The 24,353-nt window shown below is 47.4% G+C and overlaps 2 protein-coding genes across 5 annotated transcripts in view; one reads left to right on the forward strand and one right to left on the reverse strand.

The window, feature by feature from the left end:
- LOC109878360 (fibroblast growth factor 18-like) overlaps positions 1-6,328 on the forward strand; it is a 28,176-nt gene extending 21,848 nt beyond the window's left edge. The window contains exons 2-4 of the mRNA XM_031790015.1: positions 679-859; positions 3,950-4,056; positions 4,279-6,328. Coding sequence (XP_031645875.1) covers positions 679-859; positions 3,950-4,056; positions 4,279-4,548 — 558 coding nt within the window. The 3' untranslated portion in view covers positions 4,549-6,328. The remainder of the gene's footprint in view (positions 1-678; positions 860-3,949; positions 4,057-4,278) is intronic.
- A 1,890-nt stretch (positions 6,329-8,218) lies between these two features.
- Positions 8,219-23,770, reverse strand: LOC109878409 (F-box/WD repeat-containing protein 11). 4 transcript variants are annotated; one of them, XM_020470637.2, is made up of 14 exons: positions 23,343-23,483; positions 21,070-21,174; positions 16,915-16,986; positions 14,694-14,916; positions 14,339-14,525; positions 14,159-14,249; positions 13,698-13,835; positions 13,195-13,313; positions 11,651-11,900; positions 11,363-11,481; positions 9,668-9,778; positions 9,480-9,558; positions 9,241-9,405; positions 8,219-9,176 (listed from the first exon to the last, which is right to left on the reverse strand). In XM_020470637.2, exons 1-13 carry the CDS (start codon positions 23,379-23,381, stop codon positions 9,244-9,246), a joined length of 1,695 nt encoding a protein of 564 aa, XP_020326226.1. In that variant the 5' UTR covers positions 23,382-23,483; the 3' UTR covers positions 8,219-9,176; positions 9,241-9,243. The 4 variants fall into 4 exon arrangements, 3 of the variants coding, with proteins under 3 accessions (XP_020326226.1, XP_020326223.1, XP_031645876.1); XM_020470634.2 differs by lacking the exon at positions 21,070-21,174 and having other exon boundaries at positions 23,343-23,524; XR_004203008.1 differs by lacking the exon at positions 21,070-21,174 and having other exon boundaries at positions 9,241-9,558; positions 23,343-23,493.
- Between the last annotated feature and the right edge of the window lie 583 nt (positions 23,771-24,353).

Consider the following 24,353-nt stretch of genomic DNA (forward strand, 5'->3'; position numbering starts at 1 on the left):
CAGCAGCAGTAGTAGTAGTAGTAGTAGTAGTAGTAGTAGTAGTAGTAGTGGCAGTAGCAGTAGCAGCAGCAGCAGCCTCTGTAGTAGTAGCATCAGTAGTAGTAGTATCAGCAGCCGCTGTTGTAGTAGCAGCAGTAGTAGTAGCAGCAGTAGTAGTAGTAGTAGTAGTAGTAGCAGCATTAGCGGTAATAGTAGCAGCAGCAATAGTAGTAGTAGTAGTAGTAGTAGTAGTAGTAATAGTAGTAGTAGTAGTGGCAGTAGTAGCTGCAGTAGTAGTAGTAGTAGTAGTAGCTGCAGTAGCAGTCGCAGTAGTACCATCAGAAGTAGTTGTAGTAGTAGCTGCAGTAGTAGTAGCAGTAGTAGTAGTAGTAGTAGCAGCAGCAGCTGCAGTAGTAGTAGTAGTAGTAGTAGTAGTAGTAGTAGTAACAGTAGCAGCAGTAGTAGCAATAGCAGCAGTAGCAGTAGTAGCAGCAGCAGCCTCTGTCGTAGTAGCATCAGTAGTAGTTGTAGTAGCAGCAGTAGTAGTAGTAGCAGCAGTAGTAGTAGTACTAGCAGCAGTAATAGTAGTAGTAACAGCAGTAGTAGTAGTAGCAGCAGCAGTAGTAGTATACTTTATTATAATCTTGGCTGTTGATTTGAGTTGGTGTTTGCTTATCGGTACCTGTGTGCCCTGTGTAGCAGGTGTTTGGCGTGGATGGGGTTAACTTCAGTGTGCACGTGGAGAACCAGACCCGGGTGAGAGACGCTATGAGCCGGCGGCACCACCGGGTCTACCAGCTCTACAGTCGCACCAGCGGCAAACACGTCCAGGTGCTGGGTAGACGCATCAGTGCCCGCGGAGAGGACGGAGACAAATATGGTAAGACACCACACTCTCATGGAGACTCGCACGTACACACATACACACACACACACAGACATACGCACAGAAACAGACGGACCCACACACGAACAATCCTCAGGTCTTGGCAGGGTGCAGTGGGGGATTGTCTCAGGAGCACAAAGACCTCATCAACTGACTGCTGATTCACCAGAGAGACACAGAGAAAGAGAGAGAGGGTGAAAGAGAAAGAGAGGGAGAGAGGCTTAGCAGGTAGAGTTTGTCAGTGTTAAAAACGAATCTCCTCCATCAATCTATCCATTGATTTCTCATCCTCCCTGTTGTCTCCTCTGGGTTTAAAACAGCAGGCTGCCTCCCCCTCCTCTCCCTCCCTCCCCACTCCTTCCTCCCTTCCCCTTTCTCTCTACGTTTGTAATTATACCTAACCCATTCTTTAACCACAGAGGATCAATGCAGGGAAAAAGCATTAATGCTGGTATTCATATTCCTCTGTGTAGACGAATGGGGTTCATGTTACCAGCTCTCTCATCCACAACCATGCTTTTCACAAACACACCACTTGGAGCCAGCAGTACTGCTGCTCCAGGAGCAGATCTGTTCTTGAAAAATGGTTCTCAAAGAAAAGAAGTCTGTGGTTAATGCCATCAGCCAATGGCAGTAAAGCATTATGGGAGGAAAAACAGAGAAAAGAGGGGAGGGGTGAAGGTGTAAACATGTAGAGGGGGGGAGAGAGGAGGGGTGAAGGTGTAACATGTAGAGGGGGAGAGAGAGGAGGGGAGGGGTGAAGGTGTAAACATGTAGAGGGGGAGAGAGGGGAAGGGAAGGGTGAAGGTATAACATGTAGAGGGGGAGAGAGAGGTGGGGAGGGGTGAAGGTGTAAACATGTAGAGGGGGAGAGAGAGGAGGGGATGGGAGGGGTGAAGGTATAACATGTAGAGGGGGAGAGAGAGGAGGGGAGGGGTGAAAGTATAACATGTAGAGGGGGAGAGAGAGGAGGGGAGGGGTGAAGGTATAACATGTAGAGGGGGGAGAGAGAGGAGGGGAGGGGTGGGGTGAAGGTATAACATGTAGAGGGGGAGAGAGGGGAGGGGAGGGGTGAAGGTATAACATGTAGAGGGGGAGAGAGGGGAGGGGAGGGGTGAAGGTATAACATGTAGAGGGGGAGAGAGGGGAGGGGAGGGGTGAAGGTGTTAACATGTAGAGGGGGAGAGAGAGGAAGCACTTTGTTAGAGGGGGTGAAGAGGGGGTGAAGATATAACATGTAGAGGGGGAGAGAGACGAGGGGAGGGGAGGGGTGAAGGTGTAAACATGTAGAGGGGGAGAGAGAGGAAGCACTTTGTTAGAGGGGGTGAAGAGGGGGTGAAGGTATAACATGTAGAGGGGGAGAGAGAGGAGGGGAGGGGTGAAGGTGTAAACATGTAGAGGGGGAGAGAGAGGAGGGGAGGGGTGAAGGTTGTAAACATGTAGAGGGGGAGAGAGGGGAGGGGAGGGAGGCGTGAAAGTGTAACATGTAGAGGGGGAGAGAGAGGAGGGGAGGGGGGAAGGTGTAAACATGTAGAGGGGGAGAGAGGAGGAGGGGAGGGGTGAAGGTATAACATGTAGAGGAGGAGAGAGAGGAGGGGAGGGGTGAAGGTATAACATGTAGAGGGGGAGAGAGAGGAGGGGAGGGGTGAAGGTGTAACATGTAGAGGGGGAGAGAGAGGAGGGGAGGGGTGAAGGTTATAACATGTAGAGGGGGAGAGAGAGGAGGGGAGGGGTGAAGGTGTAAACATGTAGAGGGGGAGAGAGAGGAGGGGAGGGGTGAAGGTATAACATGTAGAGGGGGAGAGAGAGGAGGGGAGGGGTGAAGGTGTAACATGTAGAGGGGGAGAGAGAGGAGGGGTGAAGGTATAACATGTAGAGGGGGAGAGAGAGGAGGGGAGGGGTGAAGGTATAACATGTAGAGGGGGAGAGAGAGGAGGGGAGGGGTGAAGGTGTAAACATGTAGAGGGGGAGAGAGAGGAGGGGAGGGGTGAAGGTATAACATGTAGAGGGGGAGAGAGAGGAGGGGAGGGGTGAAGGTGTGACATGTAGAGGGGGAGAGAGAGGAGGGGAGGGGTGAAGGTATAAACATGTAGAGGGGGAGAGAGGAACAGGGAGAAAGAAGAGTATTGATTTCTTGTGACCCCTTTGTTGACTAAGGTCATGTAGGAACCATTTTAGGGATTTATTTTTTTAAACAGGCACACGCACTCTCTAAAGCCATGGAGTCAGGACAGTGTTATTACAAGAGAGAAGGACTATATTACACCGAATCAGCTTCACAATGGGATGATGAACACATAACACACACTTACACCGAACCACACACCACACCACACCACACACCACACCACACCACACAACACACCACACACTCACACCCCACCATCCTCACACCACACACCACATACTAACACCATACCACACACTCACACCACACCATCACACACTCACACCATACCACACACTCACACCACACCACACACTCACACCACACCCCACACCACACACTTACACTCACACCACCCTCACACCACACACTAACACCATACCACACACTCACACCATACCACACACTCACACCACACACTCACACCACACCACACACTCACACCACACCACACATTCACACCACACCACACACTTACACTACACCACACACTCACACTTACACTCACACCACACCACACCACAAACTCACACCACATCACACCACAACCTCACACCACACCACAACCTCACACCTAGCTCTGTGTCGGGCTGTACTTACGTCTGCTTGGATGTTTTTTTACAAGCCCGATTTGTGGTGACCAGTCTCTTGTAAACAGGCTTATCTGACAACCAACCATCTGCTCACCCAAATGTATGTCTATCGCTCTTTCTGTTCTCACTTTGATATTTGTCTGTCATTTATCTGTTAGTTTAATGTAGGCTATATCTGTTGCTCTGACTGTCTGCCTGTCAGTCAGACAGTGGCTCTAACATCTGCCTGCCCCTCTGTCTGTGCTCCTCTGTCTGTCTCTGTCCCTCTCTCTATCTGTCTGTGGCTCTAACGTCTGTCTGTCTCTCTGTCTGTCCCTTCACAAGCCCAGCTTGTAGTGGAGGCTGACACCTTTGGTAGCCAGGTGAGAATCCGCGGCAAAGAGACCAACTTCTACCTGTGCATGAACCGCCGTGGCAAGCTGGTGGGAAAGGTGAGACCTATTCTAGTCTCTCATGTTCTCAAACAATTACAGCATCAATTACAGTTTTATGGCATAAATCACAACAACATTCTGAAAAAGTACTGTTTTGAAGCATTCCTGAGCCTTCCTTTTAGTTTAGATTGAATAAATTCCACGGATTGCTGACCTGCTTCTCTTTTCTCCTCCTGTGTGTGTGTGTGTGTGTGTGTGGTCGTTTCTCTGTTCTCTCAGAAGGCCAGTAATAAAAGTGAAGACTGCGTGTTTGTAGAAAAGGTTCTGGAGAACCACTACACCGCACTAATGTCGGCGCGATACGCCGGCTGGTACGTGGGCTTCACCAAGCGGGGGCGCCCTCGCCGCGGCCCCCACACGCTGCCCAACCAGCAGGACGTCCACTTTATGAAGCGCTTCCCACCAGGGGAGTACCCCGAAACCACGCCCTTCCGCTTCACAACAGTCAACAAGAGGAGTAAGAGGGTCCGTGCCCCCGGGACCCGCTAGCAGCTGACGCTAACGGCTACCATCCATCTACTGCCCATTGCCGCCTGTACCTGCTTATCCACTAACCGCTAATGGGATAACATTGACCCTTCCTCTGGCCTTTAATACATGATAAGTGGCTAATTAGCGCCATTGGACCCGGCTAACATCAACTGCACCTGTTTCTGAAGCTAATAGATAATGGACCAGTGCTACACAAACACTCCTTACCACCTGACCCCACCTACTGGGACAACATGTACTCTCCTCCAGACCCTGGCTGGTAGGCCTACTAACTGGGCTAGTAGCACAGTACACCCCCTAACTTGACACTTGTCCCTACTACCTGTCACTGCCCCAGGGTTCACTATTTCTGTCAATTGACTGAAGGCCACTAATAATAACTTAATTGTATAGCGCTTTTCAACACAAGTAACAAAGTGCTTCACATCATAAAATAATCAAATGAAAGTACTAACAAAATAGAACAAGCCTATAGCCCTGCTACTAGCCCGTCGACCTGGCCCACTCCCCTGCAAGGCCCAGAAGCTATGACAAGGCCCCTGAAAGGTAGCTAAACTGACGCCCAGGCTTTCCACCTTATGTAGGCCTCGTTTCCCTCCAACCCCCAAGCTTGAACAGAACGGTGCTATTGCACTGTACCTTAGCAGTGGCCTGTTAAGCTCTGCTTTAGAACAAACATACAAAAACTGGTCACTTGGCTGGTTTAGCACGCATCTCTGCGTTAAGGTAAACGTGATTGCTCTGATAAAACAAGAATGACTTCAGTGTGTTTAAACTCCTTAAAATTACTTTGAAGGTTAAAATGTAGCTAAGCTAGCGACACTGCAATAGCCCCAACCTTTCTCCCAGGCTTGGACCAGAGCAGCTATCCAACACTGTCCAGGACTGGATGATCGCCAATGATGGAGCGAAAGACAACGAGACGAGAGACAGACAGAAGGACAGACTGACAGAGAGGGGGACAGACTGGGGAACAGACTGGAGGTCTATGGGACAGTGGCACCATGAGAGAAATGGTGGAGCAACAGGTGGACAAACGGGAAACAGGAAGAGGAACACAGGAAGTCAGTGAAGCGGAGGATAAAGCCACAGAACAGGCCAGAATGGCACCGTGGTGGAATGGATGGACTGCTTTGGATGCACTTCTCTCTGCCTCACTCCCCTGGCGAGGAGAATCTGTGTGAATGAATGTATGTACATTGTGTGAGTGTATGTGTCAGTGTAAGGGCACCAAAGACCATTTGTGAAGCTGTTTGGGGGGAATCTGCCCTGTATAACCTCCCCCAACGACTCACTAAAGGGACTGAAGCTTTAAGAACCAGAATGTACAAACCAAGCTGCACCCAAAATAAACAAACTCTAATGACCACCAAAGACAACTGGAGACCAGCGACACATCAACTCCCCAAGTCCCACCCCCAGGACAGAATTCCCTCTTCTTATAGGACCAGAGGGTGATGACGGGTGCATGGGGGGGAGGGTGCCTTCTCTTCATATTAGCGTTGCTATAGAAACGACCCAGGGGATGACGCTCCTGTGCAATACCATGGATACAGAATGCTGCTACCAGGACATTCACTAAAGCACCAAAGTCTCATACACAAAATATTAAAGGGAACAATTTATGAAAAGTTATATATATAAAGATGACAAAAAAAACGAAATAAGCAACCTTACTATGATTGTCACTATAATTGTTATTATAAAATGATTTAATGTATTTATTTCAGCTGTTTGCTGAAGTCTTTCTAAAGTCAGTAAAGGTCACAGAAGCCTGTCTCCTGTGTCGTAGACCCTCTATACACAGGTTAACAACCCTTCAACATCATCCTCTTCATAGAACATACAGCTTCCACGAGAGAGCGACTGCTGCCGATTCTTTTCCATGACAGGTCACAGTCCTTCATCTCCTTTTCCACAGTTCTTCCCCAGGTTTCCGTTGGGCTGCTAGGCTTCCTTTCTTGGAAATTGTGGGTCTTGTACTGCACTTATATCCATGACTACTGATCTTTGTGGAAAATAACTGATAGGGTAGGCTTCTGCAAAGTGGTAGTATCCTATTTGTCATTCTACCTCTCAACCCACTGACATGGGCCTATACACTGGACACCAACCATCCCCCTTAACCACCACACAACCCTCAACCACCATCCCAACACAAAATTTTACCATGGCATTTCGATATGATTGAGTCACCAGTCACAATAAATCTATACTTGACTTAATCCTCTTGGCCCCATTGGGAGTGTAGGGTGTCCACAATGGCACTCCACCTCACTCTCGTCTGTCAAGCTTTTCATTTGCATCCTGCCAAGAGACCCATGATTTACTACGTTCTTGTAGAGTGGAGCGTCTCCAGTTGCTTTTTGGCCATACCTGCTTTTATAACTAGTCCTCCGTTTCCTTCATCTGCACTGATCTGTAAAAACAGGACAGGTGGAACTCAGCAATATGGTGGATGTCTACTGGCCAGTTAATTACACCTGTTCTGTTCTTTCATATCTGAGCCGATGAAGGAAAGGAATAAAGGAAAGGGAGCAATCAACTTTGGACTATTGAGATGCAGCGCTTCTCTTACACACTCCCGCACCCCTCTCTGGCGGGAGGTCATTGAAGAAACATCCCTGCCAAGTGACCCAATCACATCGGCAGATACAAACAGCTGACTCAGGGGGGAAAGGGCTGTACCCGAGGAGTCCGAGGAAGGAGCAGCAGAGGAAGGAATCTGAATAGTGGGGGAGTTCTGGAAAGTCGCTGCAGTTCCACTTGGAATTATGGAAATATTCCACAGAGCCATTCCGGACTGGAAGGTGTATGGTAATCATGTCGGGGAAAGAATGCCAAATATGTGCGTGAGAACAGAGCAGTGACCTGAGAGCTGCAGAACTGATGGGCCAAAATCCCAGACCCAGAGGAAGCACACACACCCATACTCTAAACAGTCTCACACAAATCCAGACGACACCAGTAATTCTACCTCAGTGCTATACTAAACACCGTATCATATCCCACAACAGGAACACTCTGCTTTTCGCTCACACTCTCCACAAGACTTCCAATAAACAAGTTGAATCTACCCATTCGATGGTGAAGGATAACAGCTACCGGTATAGAGCCAGTTTCTACAGTACATATGCTCCCTACCTCTACCCAAAGAGTCTCAGCTACCCCAATCATAAATAGGAGAAGGCATGTGTCCCGAATGGATCCCTAAATTAAATGCACTACTTTAGACCAGGGTGTCATTTGGGACACAGCCAAGCTCTGCAGGTTGTAGTTTGAACTCTGGCATTTGAAACTACAGTACAACCTGGAACAAGATCATTATCCCAGCAACCACTGCAGGTTCCATGTCTATCAAAACTCTACTCCATCTCCAGTACTGTCGCTATGGGAAACCACATTTGTCAATACGGAAAATGACACGTTTCCTGTCCATAAGAGTGGGTAGTGTATTAGAACCAGTTGTAATCGATAAGAGGAGTAACTACATGGTTATGACTAGTGTTTCACCATGACGCACTCAGTGATAAACTGGGGTTAGAGCACCACCTCCTGGCAAAGTTCAGAAGAGCAGACATTCACCATATCTGCAATGAAGTTGAAATGGTCATTAAGGACACAGACTAACATCTGGGTACACTCACTGATGTAACACACACTCTAGTTGGCTCAACGCACCACCACTGCCAAGTACTTTATTCACAATGTCATTTCTTTAAAAAAAATTCATTTTAATATACACATTTGACAAGACAACTCAGTTTACAGCTAAACTGAGCCCAGAGTTCCAGATTCTCTCATAACAAGCACAGAGGATCAGAGAGATGGAAAGGAAAAGTGACAATAGAACAGTGAATGACAGAGATAGAGAACTACAATGCTTAGTATGATTTTAATAAGAACAAAATGTTGTCAAATAAAATTACAAAATAAAAAATAAAAAAACAGTAAGAATGTAAGAGTCAAAAAGAAAAAACAAAAAAGGTGTTGCCAGGACGCTGTATCCTCAGCAACCACGGCAACAAGCCCAGTCTCTTCACCGCATTTCCCAAGTCTCCACACACACACCATACACACGCGCACAAACACTTGAGTGTGTGTCCCGAACAAGTGTTCACTCCAGACAGAAGAAGCGAAAGAACCAGGAGATGGAGTGAGAGGAGTCTTTATTCCTCCCTCCCTGCTTTACTCACTCCATCTCTCATCCACCTTCTCAGAGCTGAGTTCAAGAGTCTCTCTCTCTCCCACTCTGCAGCGCCAAGGTCATTCTCTATCCATCCGTGTATGTCTAGGCAGGGTTGGGAACTGAAGAACTAGAGCTTAAGATAGGACTTCTGAAGGGATTTACTAATGTAAGGAGTTAGATATGTCTAGTCCACTGTTGGTGGGTTACTGTAGATTGGGGAACATAAGCCAGTGATAGAACATGAACGTGCAGGTGTGTGTGTGCATACGTTGCAGTGTGTATGTGTTTCAGGGGTGTGGTGGGAGAGTCCTTGTCAGAAAACGGGTACTGACAAAAGGATGAGGAAGAAGATGAGTTGAGCGCCTCTGCAACACACACTCCATCAGCCAATCAGATATCAGCTCCTCCAGGACTCGCTGCAGTGTGATGGCACCACCTGCAGGACAGAGACAGGTCAGCAACTACAAGCCAGAGTTTCAGCCAGTGTGTGTGTTTTTTACCTGCTATCTGGAGATGTAGGTGTAGGTCCGTGAGGGGGACCGGCCCTCTGACTGGCCATTGGTCGATACATTCAAGAAGTCCCAGATGAGGATGGTGTCGTCATGGGAACTGCTGATGATCTGGAACTCGTCAAACTGCAGCCGGAACACACGTCCCGAGTGCTCCTGAAAACAGACGCATATATTACCATGACAATCACCTCAAACACCTTGACAGAGACACACACACAGAAACTCACCACCAGTGTGCGCAGGCACAAGGTGCTGGCTGGGGCTCGTGGATCCAGAGCAGCTTGCAGATCCCACACCTTGATCTTACTGCAGAGAGAGGAGACAAGGTCAGAACAGCAGTGTGTTTTTGTTGGAAGAAGACAACGATCAATCAGTAAACTGTTTTACTGTGTGTGTGTGTGTGTGTGTGTCTCACCCGTCGTAGGCACCACTGACGATCCTCTTGTTGTCGAAGCGAATGCAGCGGACCAGTTCCTCATGACCCTCCAACACCCGCAAACACGCTCCACACTCAATATCCCATAACCTGGAGCACACACACATTACAGTTCATCAGGGTTCACAGTCAAATTCAAGTACTTCTTCCTCACACTAATATTTATTTTCATGGATCATCCATTTGTAATAGTTGATATTATGCAAATGTTTCTAGTCACCACCAGAATGGTCTTTCAACCTCATTCTTAACAAAACAAACTTTGTACTCATTACTACTTGAAAGTTGTAGTCAATAATACATTGTTTCACTACACACATGACATACAGTCAGTATTGATGATGTAATAGTAGTGATGAGCAGAGTTTTGGGACTCTGGTGAACACACATTTCCTATTCACATCAGTCAACCATTCCAGCTTAATGACTGTTTATTGGGCCTTTGGGAAGCTACTATTTAATAGCTACGAAAAAGCACCTTGCTTCTGACTGGCAGTTTTAGGGTTAGCTGGGCTGTGTGGGGGGAAACTGCACGTGGGCTGTGTGGGGGGAAACTGCACGTGAACGGCAGGAACACGCCTGCTGCTTGGTAAAGCAGAATATCACGGGCATCCCGTGAATGAGGCGATCAGCAAAAAAGCTCTGGAGGTTGAAGGGGAAAAAGTCACAATGTTGAACTGGCGCCAGCACAAGATACAGCGTTGTGGCTCTCCAGGGCCCCCCCCCTTCATGTGGCTCTCCAGGGCCCCCCCCTTCATGTGGCTCTCCAGGGCCCCCCCCTTCATGTGGCTCTCCAGGGCCCCCCCCCTTCATGTGGCTCTCCAGGGCCCCCCCCCTTCATGTGGCTCTCCAGGGCCCCCCCCCTTCATGTGGCTCTCCAGGGCCCCCCCCCTTCATGTGGCTCTCCAGGGCCCCCCCCCTTCATGTGGCTCTCCAGGGCCCCCCCCTTCAAGTGGCTCTCCAGGGCCCCCCCCTTCATGTGGCTCTCCAGGGCCCCCCCCTTCATGTGGCTCTCCAGGGCCCCCCCCTTCATGTGGCTCTCCAGGGCCCCCCCCTTCATGTGGCTCTCCAGGGCCGATTCACCCATGCTCGTAATGCCAAAGTCCGACGCATTTCTTACACGGTGTGGGTTGGTTGGGTCCAGTGACGTGGTAAAAAGGTGGGTAAACTACACTGAACAAATATATAAAAACACAACATTTAAAAAGTGTTGGTCGATGTTTCATGAGCTGAAATAAAAGATCCTAGACCTTTTCCATGCGCACAAAAGGTAGCATTGAATCTACATTTGCCCAGCATTTTAGCTATCGATGTGACGTTTGGCAGCACCTAATCAATCAGTTCTGTACCTGCCTGGCTCAGTGGCAGTGTGGGTGGAATGAGCGAGCTCGCCTGGAAACCAGAATGCGAAACACGTGAGGAAATAAAACTACATTGTCTGCCTGGAAATTAATTTGCAAGACCAATACATTACTCTGACATATTTAATCATTATCTGTTCTTTAAGAAACAACTTGAGAAAATGTCTGATTTTCAAGGTACTCCAGTATCTTGATTTAAGCACTTCCAAGCACCTTGTGCGAACCATGTCTCATGACCGACAGACATTTTACTCAGACACCAGTCCCACAGCACCCCGTAAACCTAGTGAAACTAGAAAACACACTCCCCTACCGTATGGTGTTGTCTGAGGAGCCGCTGACCACTAGTCTGTCTCTGTACTGCAGGCAGGCGATGCCTCGCTTGTGTCCGTTTAGAGTGCGCACAAACTCACACGTACTGGTGCTCCACACCTGCAGGGGGCAGCAGAGACACTCTGATATGATGCCCCACATCAATATGAACATGAAAAACCAATATCCACTACTGTATAGACATTGCACATTGAGTATTTCACAAACATACACAGAAGCCCCATATTCTATATACCAAGATTGATCTAATCACACCGTTCTCCCACACCTTAATGGTGCGGTCTCCAGACGCCGACACAATGTATTTGTCGTCGAAGTCGACCACGTTGACGGCGGCTCGGTGCCCCACGAGGACGCGCCGGAGGCTGATGTCGGTGGGCGAGGCCATGTCCCACACGGCGATGGAGCGGTCCTTGGAACACGTCACCATCAGACCGTTGCAGAAGCGCAGGTGGAGCACCGCCTCGTTGTGATGGATCAGAGTGTTCAGTACTTCACCTGACGTCACGTCCCACACCCTGAACGGACGGGGGAGGAGAGAGAGTGTCAAGGGCAAGAGGGATATGATAGGGAGGGGGGAGGAGAGAGTGTCAAGGGCAAGAGGGATATGATAGGGAGGGTGGGGGGGGAAGAGTGTCAAGGGCAAGAGGGATATGATAGGGAGGGAGGGGGGAGGAGAGAGAGTGTCAAGGGCAAGAGGGATATGATAGGGAGGGGGGAGACTTATTGGTGAAAACAACGCAGAGTCCCAGTCACACACACGGACCAGCCATTAAGAACGGTTTTTATTGAGTTCCACTGCTCGCCAGGGAGGGGATCAAACACGCACTCAGAACACACACTGGAATCAAGTGCCCGTCAAGCCGCTGCTAAGGAAGTGAAGTCACATTTTCCTTGGATACCTCTAAGGGAGAGTGAAGTAATGAGTGTGAAGGTTGAGTGTCCGTATGCAGCAGGCACTGCCATGTGTTGGCACACAGTCTTGCCTCAAGTTGAGCATTGGGAAAATGTTAGCTAACCATCTTGACGATCACTCAACAGTCAGTCACAATTTTTACACTGTCAAAGATAGACCTACCCTGGAGGGTGGCAACTGTTGACGATTTAATTGAAAAAGCACTCTTCAGGCAATGCCTACAATCAGTGTGTGTTTACAGACAATTGCACACTGTATGAAGTGTGGTAGAGACTGGTGGCATTCAGATGGTGGACAGCAGTGTAACACACTAGTTAGAATACGTGAGGAGGAAGGTCTCAGACATATAGCGAAATCTCAAGGCAGAGTGCAACCAGAAGTCTCTCCATGTTTGGCTCCTCAGAGAGCTGGCTAGTGTGACAGTTGAAACTAACTGTGACGCAGTGTGTGATCGCGTCCCAAATGGTACGCTATTCCCTACATAGTGCATTACTTTAGACCAGATCCCTATGGGCCCTGGTCAAAAGCAATGCATTTCATAGGGAATAAGCTGCCATTTGGGACAGTGATTGAAGACAGATCACAGATGGCTAAAGGAATGGGGTAAAGCAGAGCGATGTGGAGACGGATGCACACCGACACGGTTGACTATCGGGACTTTTTAAGTCACGTTTCTAGGATGCTAATGTAGGGATTGTGTGTGTTTCCATGGATCGGACGGTGAAGAAGTCATATCGCAGTTAGATAGGTGTGGAGGTATCATAAAGGTGTCCCAAAATTCTCCATATACAGTAGTGAAACCTATAGGTCCTGGTCAAAACTAGTGCACTACAGAGTGAATAGGTGCCATTCGGACGAAGCCTAAGCGTGCGTGTATGATGACAGCTGGGTCATACCTGACAGTGGAGTCGGAGGAGCCAGTGACAATGACTCTCTCATCATACTGCAGACAGAGCACAGAGCCTGTATGACCTGTCAGGATCTTCAGACACTCCAGAGACTGCTTGTCCCAGATCTACACACACAGAGACAGAGAAACAGAGAGCAGGAGATTTGGGTCAGGGTAAGAATGAGCTGATCTCAGAGTATTGACCATGCTCAATTTCCCTGCAGCGTGGAGGCATCTCTTTGTACTACAGCTCTAGAGCTGGGCAGGCAAGCCCTTTCCTGGGTACCTCAGTCAGACACAGTCCCCCCCCTAAAAGAATAAAGACAAATCCTCACGCCCCTCCCTTTCTCCCCCCAGGAAAGATGAGTGGATGAGTACTCCTTTCATATTTTAATTCATGTCTGTTTTCGGAGAAAGACAAGCTGCTGTTTCATTTCAAAGGTAATAAATACCATGATGATTCATCCATCTTGTCCTGTCAAAAAGATAAGCACAGTCTCACACACACACCTTTATGGAGTTGTCTCTAAGGCCACTGATGATCTTATCGTCGTCGTACTGGAGGCAATAGACTCCTTTACTGTTCTCTGACCGACACTGGATCCTCTGTAGGTTGTGTCTGCCACACCGCCAGTTAGCCTCAATAGTCTACACAGAAAGAGAAGACCAGGGGGGTTCACAGGGAGTGGGAAGAAGAGAGAAGGGATACACAAGACAACAGGGCAGGTAGAGAAGAGAGAGAAAGGAGTGGATATGTGAGTGAGGGAAAAACAAGAGATGGAGACTGATGGGGAGAACAACAAGGTGAGAGAGAAAAGATATCTTTTCCATCAAGGTAATCAGCCTTTTCAAGGTCTATAGGTACACAACACACTTCCAAATGGCATTCCCTCTAGAGTACACTACTTTACACCAGAGCCCTTTGAAACCAAAGGGCTAGGGTTTGTTTGTGGACGGAGCTCCAGTATTACCTCTATGTCCTGGATGATCTTGGGGTAGAGGGAGTGGTAGTAGGAGTTGGGCGGGACTTCTGTCGTTCGGTTCTTGAACAGATACTTCTCCCTTAGATGACGGACAGAACATTAAGCCAATGAGAACTCAAATTTCAGAATTCAAAAGAAGTGAAATTGTGTGAGTGTGTGCCCACTCACCACTGGTGCCTCTCTGACAGGCCTTTCCAGAGGGGGTCTGTGCGGACCATGCGTTCGATGAGTTTCTTCCAGAGCATGCCCTCTGAGATCACCCTCTGCCACTCCTTACACACCAGCTCCGCGGAGCACAGAGACTGTGCGTCCAGGAACGACAGGATGTTCTCTGCTATGTGGTCCAGACCCTGGGCTAGAGAGAAATACAGAGAGGGAGAAAGAAGGTGCAAGTGTGACTCAGTGTGGGAGAAGATCTGAATGTGTGTGGATGAGTGTGTAAGAGTTCAGAAGTCAGTGGTGTGTGTTGTAAGCATTCAAATGAGTTTGTTGGAGAATCTTAACGTGTGTGTGTGTGTGTTACCTGGCAGTGCTGTGATGAAGTCACGTTGAAGCATGGGTTTGAGGTAGGAGTTGATGTGGCCGTGTTGGTAGTGGCACATATGGGAGATGAGGTGTTCTACAAACTCCACCTGGTCAGTCTCAGACCACTGGTCAAACAGGGCGATGCACTGCTCCTTCTCCTTGTCACAGTTCCCCTCTGACGGACGCTTACGAGAGCCTGTCATTACAGGACCATTACTAAGCTGACAGGGAGAGGACAGAGGGGTTACTGACACACACACGGGATGTAATGACTCCCTGATACGCATCGCTCCCCGATTCAAATGTTTAAAACAAGTGCATTGGTAAGCGGACCACAAACCAACCCAAATGTAGCATCAGTCGGTCAGAAAATCGATTCAAACTTTAGGAATTGCTGGTTCACATCTTTTGTTGTTCCTCGTTTTACATTCTTTATACTTTCTGAAAATACCTAATCTTTAGTGACAACTGATGCGTCCTCTCCTTCAGTGTAGCACTGCATGTAACTGACAGTCAGTTAGCTGTCTTTTTGCATGCTAAACAACCCCAGTCAATATCAGTAGCCTAGTCAACCTGAGCACAGCTTCTCACGCTGACCAACGCGAGGTAGACGACCTGCTCCAGATCTTACATCTGCACATGACAGTGGGTCGGTAGATGCCTAGTGTCCCGTATGGCTCTAATCTGACAGTGGTAGTGGGTCGGTAGATGCCTAGTGTCCCGTATGGCTCTAATCTGACAGTGGTAGTGGGTCGGTAGATGCCTAGTGTCCCGTATGGCTCTAATCTGACAGTGGTAGTGGGTCGGTAGATGCCTAGTGTCCCGTATGGCTCTAATCTGACAGTGGTAGTGGGTCGGTAGATGCCTAGTGTCCCGTATGGCTCTAATCTGACAGTGGTTGTGGTTCTTCCACAACAATCTTGATAAACTATTTCTGTATGGTCCTCGCTTTGTCCACGGGGGCATTGTCATGCTGAAACAGGAAAGGACCTTCCCAAACTGTTGCCACAAAGTTGGAAGCACAGAATCCTCTAGAATGTCTTTGTATTCTGTAGCATTAACATAGTCCTTCACTGGAACTAAGGGGCCAGAACCATGAAAAACAGCCTCAGACCATTATTCCTCATCCACCAAACTTTAGTTAGCACGTTCTCCTGACATCTGCCAAACCTAGATTAGTCTGTCGGACTGCCAGATGGTTTAGCATGATTCATCACTTCAAAGAAAGTGTTTCCACTGCTCCAGAGTCCAATGGCAGCAAGCTTTACACCACTCCAGCCGACACTTGGCATTGCGCATGGTGATCTTGGGCCTGTGTGCAGCTGCTTAGCCAAGGAAACACATTTCATTAAGCTCCCCCCGAACAGTTCTTGTGCTGATGTTGCTTTCAGAGGCAGTTTGGAACTCGGTAGTGAGTGTTGCAAACGAGGACAGACGATTTTTACTCGCTTCAGCACTCAACGGTCCCGTTGTGAGCTTGTGTGGCCTACTACTTCTCGGCTGAGCCGTTGTTGCTCCGAGACGTTTCCATTTCACAATAACAGCACTTACAGTTGACTGGGGCAGTTCAGCAGGGCAGAAACATGACAAACTGACTTGTTGGAAAGGTGGCACCCTATGAAGGTGCCACGTTTAATGTCACAGTTCTTCAGAAAGGCCATTCTACTGCCAGTGTTTGTCTATGGAGATTGCATGGCAGGAAGCTCGATTTTATACACCTGTCAACAACAGGTGTGGCTGAAACAGCTGAATCCACAAATTTGAAAAGGGGTGTCCCAAATACTTTTGTATAGATAGTGTACATACACCATAGACATAAAACATTGACACACAGAAGTCAGCTCTGACAGATTCAGCTCCGAAAAGCCCAGCTCATGAGCTCCATCTGCAGTGTAGATTTTAATTTAAAAACTGAAAATGTTTACGCAACAAATACTAATGCATCAAATAGTATCGTTCTACAGTTAAACCAAATTATTTCAAACTAAAACGTATCGTTCCTGTATAGTAGACCACGTCTCTAAATATGGATCCAATCGTCTTGAATAGGAAAGATGCACGTCCCTAACACACACAAATGCACATTGAGTTCCCTTCCCACTAAAATATAATTTCACATTGTCATAACTTAAGTGTTTTTCAAGGACGATTGATACATTTGATGATTTAATCTCTAAAACACATTACATAGATGACATACACATAATCCACCTACACACCTTGGTGAGAATTGTGGTTTTCTTTGGGGAGAGGTCGTCTACGTGGTTCTGGGACTCCATGACTGCCGTGTTCTGTATGGAGAGACAACAACAACATGACTGCCGTGTTCTGTATGGAGAAACGACATGACTGCCATGTTCTGTATGGAGAAACAACATGACTGGCGTGTTCTGTATGGAGAGACGACAACATGACTGGCGTGTTCTGTATGGAGAAACAACATGACTGGCGTGTTCTGTATGGAGAGACGACAACATGACTGGCGTGTTCTGTATGGAGAGACGACAACATGACTGCCGTGTTCTGTATGGAGAAACAACAACAACATGACTGGCGTGTTCTGTATGGAGAAACAACAACAACAACAACATGACTGGCGTGTTCTGTATGGAGAGACGACAACAACATGACTGGCGTGTTCTGTATGGAGAGACGACAACAACATGACTGGCGTGTTCTGTATGGAGAAACGACAACAACATGACTGGCGTGTTCTGTATGGAGAAACGACAACAACATGACTGGCGTGTTCTGTATGGAGAAACGACAACATGACTGGCGTGTTCTGTATGGAGAAACGACAACATCATGACTGCCGTGTTCTGTATGGAGAAACGACAACATCATGACTGCCGTGTTCTGTATGGAGAAACGACAACATCATGACTGCCGTGTTCTGTATGGTGAAACGACAACATGACTGGCGTGTTCTGTATGGAGAGACGACAACATGACTGGCGTGTTCTGTATGGAGAAACGACAACATGACTGGCGTGTTCTGTATGGAGAAACGACAACATGACTGGCGTGTTCTGTATGGAGAAACGACAACATGACTGGCGTGTTCTGTATGGAGAGACGACAACATGACTGCCGTGTTCTGTATGGAGAAACGACAACATGACTGCCGTGTTCTGTATGGAGAAACGACAACATGACTGCCGTGTTCTGTATGGAGAAACGACAGCATGACTGCCGTGTTCTGTATGGAGAGACGACAACATGACTGCCGTGTTCTGTATGGAGAAACGACAACATGACTGCCGTGTTCTGTATGGAGAAACGACAACAACATGACTGGCGTGTTCTGTATGGAGAGACGACAACATGACTGGCGTGTTCTGTATGGAGAAACGACAACATGACTGGCGTGTTCTGTATGGAGAGACAACAACATGACTGGCGTGTTCTGTATGGAGAGACGACAACATGACTGGCGTGTTCTGTATGGAGAGACGACAACATGACTGCCGTGTTCTGTATGGAGAAACGACAACATGACTGCCGTGTTCTGTATGGAGAAACGACAGCATGACTGCCGTGTTCTGTATGGAGAGACGACAACATGACTGCCGTGTTCTGTATGGAGAAACGACAACATGACTGCCGTGTTCTGTATGGAGAGACGACAACATGACTGCCGTGTTCTGTATGGAGAGACGACAACATGACTGCCGTGTTCTGTATGGAGAGACGACAACATGACTGGCGTGTTCTGTATGGAGAGACGACAACATGACTGGCGTGTTCTGTATGGAGAGACGACAACATGACTGGCGTGTTCTGTATGGAGAGACGACAACATGACTGGCGTGTTCTGTATGGAGAAACAACAACATGACTGCCATGTTCTGTATGGAGAAACAACATGACTGGCGTGTTCTGTATGGAGAAACGACAACATGACTGGCGTGTTCTGTATGGAGAAACAACAACGACTGCCGTGTTCTGTATGGAGAAACGACAACATGACTGCCGTGTTCTGTATGGAGAGACGACAACAACATGACTGGCGTGTTCTGTATGGAGAGACGACAACAACATGACTGGCGTGTTCTGTATGGAGAGACGACAACATGACTGGCGTGTTCTGTATGGAGAGACGACAACAACATGACTGGCGTGTTCTGTATGGAGAAACGACAACAACATGACTGCCGTGTTCTGTATGGAGAAACGACAACATGACTGGCGTGTTCTGTATGGAGAAACAACAACATGACTGGCGTGTTCTGTATGGAGAGACGACAACATGACTGCCGTGTTCTGTATGGAGAGACGACAACATGACTGCCGTGTTCTGTATGGAGAGACGACAACATGACTGCCGTGTTCTGTATGGAGAAACGACAACATGACTGCCGTGTTCTGTATGGAGAGACGACAACATGACTGCCGTGTTCTGTATGGAGAGACGACAACATGACTGACACTTCATCTGAACCAGTCAGACTATTGAGAGCCCTGTCCAGGCAGAAGACAACCATACAAGGTATTTCTTTCAGAGGATAGACGTGCTACCTCATATTGCACTGTATCGCTTTAGACTCGTGGTCACCAACCTTTGAGTCACGGCGTAAGATTTTTATATTACATTAAGAATATATTGCCTATGCAATATTAACCAATTAAAAACAGTTCTGTAGCAATGAGGTTTGTGCATTAAGCCACAGGCCCAATACATTATCACTGCTTGAATGGCCCTGCCAATGTTGTTCTTCTCAGAACATTTTGAAATGTAAAAAGTTAATAGATCATTTGTTGTGTTACTTGAGGCACAGCTAAGGGAGCATAACAATTCACTTTCTTTTTGTTACTGGACTGATGACCTGCATCTGATGATCAGTCTGAGGGGAGGGAGGGAGCAGTGGTTAGGCTGCCTCTCACCCGAGTCACTGTCCCGCCACCCTCCGCTGAGAAAAGGGGATACAGTCTTCCAGCTGATGGCGAAACTCAAGTTGCACTGCATTATTTCTGTCTCGTGCACCAGTTCATGTTACTCCTACGATCAGAAAAATTTAAATATTCCTTGATATTTAAAAAAGCCAAGGCGCTAATATTAACAATACAAACACTTTACTCATTTACAGCTGCAGTGCTGGTTGTAGGGTGAGTGGAAGTGGGGAGAACAACACCTTTTATAAGCTATGAAATGCACAAACAGTCTTGACAGTGCTGAAATAACTTAAACATGACCTTGCTCAAAAACAGCAGCTCTTTTCTGTATTCATCTCTCTAGCCATCGTTTTAAAAAGTTTGGAAATCTCACAGTATCAACTTTGCTGTGTGTTCCAGGCTTCTTTTTACAGTCTATGGCTCCAGGAAACTGTTCAGACGTGGTGATCTGAGCTATCTGATTGGCCAGTGGTAGGCCTGTAAGGGCACTTGATTTATGCTCTGGGCCTGCTGGGTAGGAGAGTTCTACCTTCAGATACATTAAATGGCTAAAAATGGGAACACTTGGCATTCCCGGCACTAGGACTGCTAACTCAACAAAAAAATAATGTTTGGTGATCAACTAGGAACGCCTTGGACATCGACCAGTTGATCAACCAGTTGGTGACCACTGTTTTAAACCAATAGTAACAGGACAGACAGACGGGTACACAGACAAGGTCAGGGCTGATGCAGACACTAGCAGTTCAGTACAAAGCAGACAGACGGGTGGTGTAGAGAGAGCAGCCTAGGCCATAGGGGCAGGCAGCAAGTGACACCCAGGCAAGCATACCACAGAGCCTCACTACGCCTAACAGGCAGGGTGGGCACCCTCAGTTCTACACACCTCCAGGCAACCTCACACTGCTCCCCAGGTAGCATGCTCTGTTAGCCTATCCTTATTGTCCCCACAGCCAACTCCGCAATTCTGATTCAGATTAACTGAACAATTTTTACTAGATGAAGTTGTGCAATAACCACAGAATCTGGCTTATTTGTTTGTTTTATAAAAAATAAAAACATAAAAACACTTCCTCTTTACAGTTGCGAGGGAGGGAGAGACGTAGCCTAGCTACCGGAAGCTTAACTCTCACTTCCATCAGTACTTGCTAGGTTTGGCCAGGCTTGATAGAAGCCTGTTCCTGTGATTCATGTATTAGCCTATTACGCTCACAGTGGTTTATCATCAATGTTCAGTTTATGGAGTAACGTCAACAATCTTTTGGAAGCTGGCCTGGATCTACCTTGGAGCAGAAGATGCCAGAGAGGTGCCTGAGAGAAGAGTCGATTTTGGGGGAGGGAGAGGCGGGAAGGCAAAAGGGCCAATGGGAGGATGCAGGACAGTACGTGGTGGTGTGGTGTTAGGGGGTGAAGAGGAGGGAGGAGAGAGTGGGGCAGCAGGTAGGTCGGTCAGAATTAAGAGGAGAGAGTAGCAGAACCTGGTTGTGAGCCCGGGTAGAGGGGATGCTCTGCAGGCACCTGAGTGCACACAAACTCTCTGCCACCGAGGAGCAGCCCAGCCAGAGAGAGCGAGGCACAGAGCTCTGTGAGAGAGAGAGGAGAGAGGAATGAAAGGAGAGAAAACAGGAATGAGACAGGGGGGGGAGAAAGGGTGATGAGGAGAGAGAGGAAAAGATATGAGGGAACAAGGGAGATGAAGGGGAGGAAAGGAGATGAGGTTTAGATGATAGATAAGAGCGCAGCAGAAGGAAGAGGGTCGGAGACAGAGGGAAAGAATACGTAGATTAAAATAAAAAAAGAAGTGGGAGAAATGGAGTGAAGACAATGATGACCAAACAGAATAGGAGAGGAAAGAATAGATTGGTGTTGAGGAGAGATATGTGTAACCAAACAAGTGTTTGAGGATGAGGAGAAGAGAAGGGAGGAGGAGTTGGGGGTAGTGAGGGGAAAAACCAGTATTAGAACTACAAGCACATTTGCACAGTGAGCGCAAAAACACACACACTTTCAAACACAAGGCATAGTTAGACATACAAAAGCATTATTAGACATGAAGTGGGTGGGGATAGGAAGAGGAGTGGGAGGGGCAACAGGCATGTTGGTCAATTTGCTGCCCTCTGATTGTTGTTAATGCCCTGCCCTCTGCTCTGCCATCCTCACACTATGGAAGTGGTTAGTGATTTACATAGGGACAAAATGCAGACACACACAGAAAACAATCTAGAACAAACCCAACATGAGTGTACATTGCAAAACAATTCAGTGAAAGTAGGCCATATAATATGGCCTAGGTTGGGGAAAGGCTACACCTGGGTAGGCCGGAGGGTAAATCGATCAGGAACATGTCCTAACTCAAGTTCAATGTAGTTTACTTGCAGGGCTAATTTTAAAGTAGTTGTGTTTTAGAGAGGGGTGTGACATTTACCTAAATAGGAAAATGGAAAACTCAAGTCCTGACAGATTCATTAGTTAGTTACAGGTGAATCACTTCAGAGAGTATTACTAATATCTGATTCAGCATGAAAGTAGTGCCATTCTTGCTGTGAGGAGACAGCAAGTGGAATGCTCTGTGGAATTTCACTTTCTCTGCTGGCTGGAACCAAATCAGTTACTTTTGATCAGACCCTATTACTGTAAATATCAGGCTTACGCAAGACATTTCAGTTGAAGGCAAGACATTTCAGTTGTACAACTGACTAGGTATCCCCCTTACTCTACTATAAACTCTGTTTACAGCTTCTAGCTAGCTCTCACATTTGCCTGTCAAGACTGGTAATTAGCTGACGTCCTCTAGCAAAAATGATGTAAGAAATGATGTAAGACCAACCACTAACAAACTAGAACTCTGGGCCAACAGCTATAACCCCCCGAAATAAAATGTGTATTTTGGGCGGATCATGTGTCTAGTTCAGCTAACTAGCTAATCAGCTACCAATGAATACTGCGAACTAACGTTAGCTACCTTGGTAAATTGAACGATGACAAGCTGAAAAACCAAACATCAATAGCTAGCTAACTTAGACAGCTGGCATTTATGTAGCTGTCAAAATGAAGCTACTGAGTGTCAAGTAAATTGAAATGATTAATGAATCACAACACCATAATGTCAGGGTGCCCAACTACTAGCTACGTTAGTAATGGAGTTAACCATTTAAATACCTCTTTCTAACTAGTTAAATGTTGATGCCCACTTCCTTCTACGCAGCTTTATAAACACGCACACTAGCTACAATAGCATATCGACATTGAAGAGGGGTGGGGGCAACGCGCTTCATTCTGTTTATATGATGATCTTAATGTACATGTTTATAGCTAGCTGTATGTTGTGTCCATTGCTAACAGGCTAACTAGTTAGCTAACTAACTATGACACACTGGGCCGTGTGGCGCAGCGTCACTGCAGTGAAACGCTACCCCGAAAATCTTGGCTTTCTGCAGCGGACGACTTTCAGTAACCTTTCGACTTGTTATTTTGTTGTTATTTTTTACATGTTACTGGTTCAAATTATCCACTGGAAAGGGAATGGACTGTCCTGTCACTTTGAAATATAGTTAGGTGTCGACGACCTAGTCAATCGCTGGACCAGGATACTCAAGGAAAAACATTGCTCTTTCAGGCCCTCCCTCATCTTTCCTCCAGCTCTCCTGACCGTCGGTTAGAATTGGTACCCCGCCAGCCTTCGATTCAAGGCTCTACGGTTCCTTTTCGAGCCCTATAGCAACCCCGGAGACCTAATCTCACCAACGCTTACCATTAATTCCAACGTGTTGTCCTCCATCTCCGGCTCCATGTTGTTGTTCCCCCCGAATCCCGGCTGTGAAAATAGAAACCCAACCCTGCGTCCGCGGCCTGCAAATGCAGAGACGTCATTAACTTCCTAAACTACAGCTTGGCAGGGCGGTTTAGTGGGGGATGGGGCACTCCCTTCAGAATCACACACTCTGATTGGCCGAGCTAAGCTAAAGAGGCGTGCATTAGCCCCATAATGATTGGCTTGTCGTGCTTTCACGGCTTTCCCTGGTCTGCGTTCAGTACGTTTTGACGTTCAATTGATATGTACTGAACAACCAGTTGAAAAACGGGGATGGGTTGGTTGTGGATTGGGGAACGCTGTCAGCATGGCTACTGCCCTTTAAATACGGCACTCATTGCTTCAAACCACACCTAGCATCACTGAGGTATAATGGGAAGATTTGATTATGCTGCACCTGGCGAAAGCGGAGGGAGGCGCACCATTCTCAAATCGAACTCTAATCTGCACCGCTCGATCATTTTGTCAAGGCAGCATTAACCCTTTTGCATGGGAAACGCAGCATCTTAGTCATTACTACATGTGCTTAATTACGTCACTTTTTGTTTTGAGCAGACTTCGCCGTAGGCTTTGAACATGGCACCTGGCTCATGCCTGGGAGCCAACCCGCTTCCGAATCAATTCAATTTTCAGCGGATACAAAATACACCTACACTGGGGACCAGGCGGGATTAATTGAAACCCACCAAGAACGCTCACCACACGTACCAAATGTACCTCGAAGTCTGTTCAATGTTTTACAGACACGTGTAGTTCAGTACAAATTGTTCGGCCACGTAGCAAAACGTTCAAATGAACTGAACGCACCTCCAGTGACACCCCAAACAAAAGGACAAATGGTTGAAGATGTTAACATACTGGGAAACACAAAGCTTTATCAGTAATCACTTATTGTAACGATATTAAATATCCTTTCTATCAGGCTCAGCGATGACTTGCATTTTACAAGCA

Source organism: Oncorhynchus kisutch, linkage group LG15, assembly GCF_002021735.2.
Source record: "Oncorhynchus kisutch isolate 150728-3 linkage group LG15, Okis_V2, whole genome shotgun sequence".
In the NCBI taxonomy this organism is placed as follows: domain Eukaryota; kingdom Metazoa; phylum Chordata; class Actinopteri; order Salmoniformes; family Salmonidae; genus Oncorhynchus; species Oncorhynchus kisutch.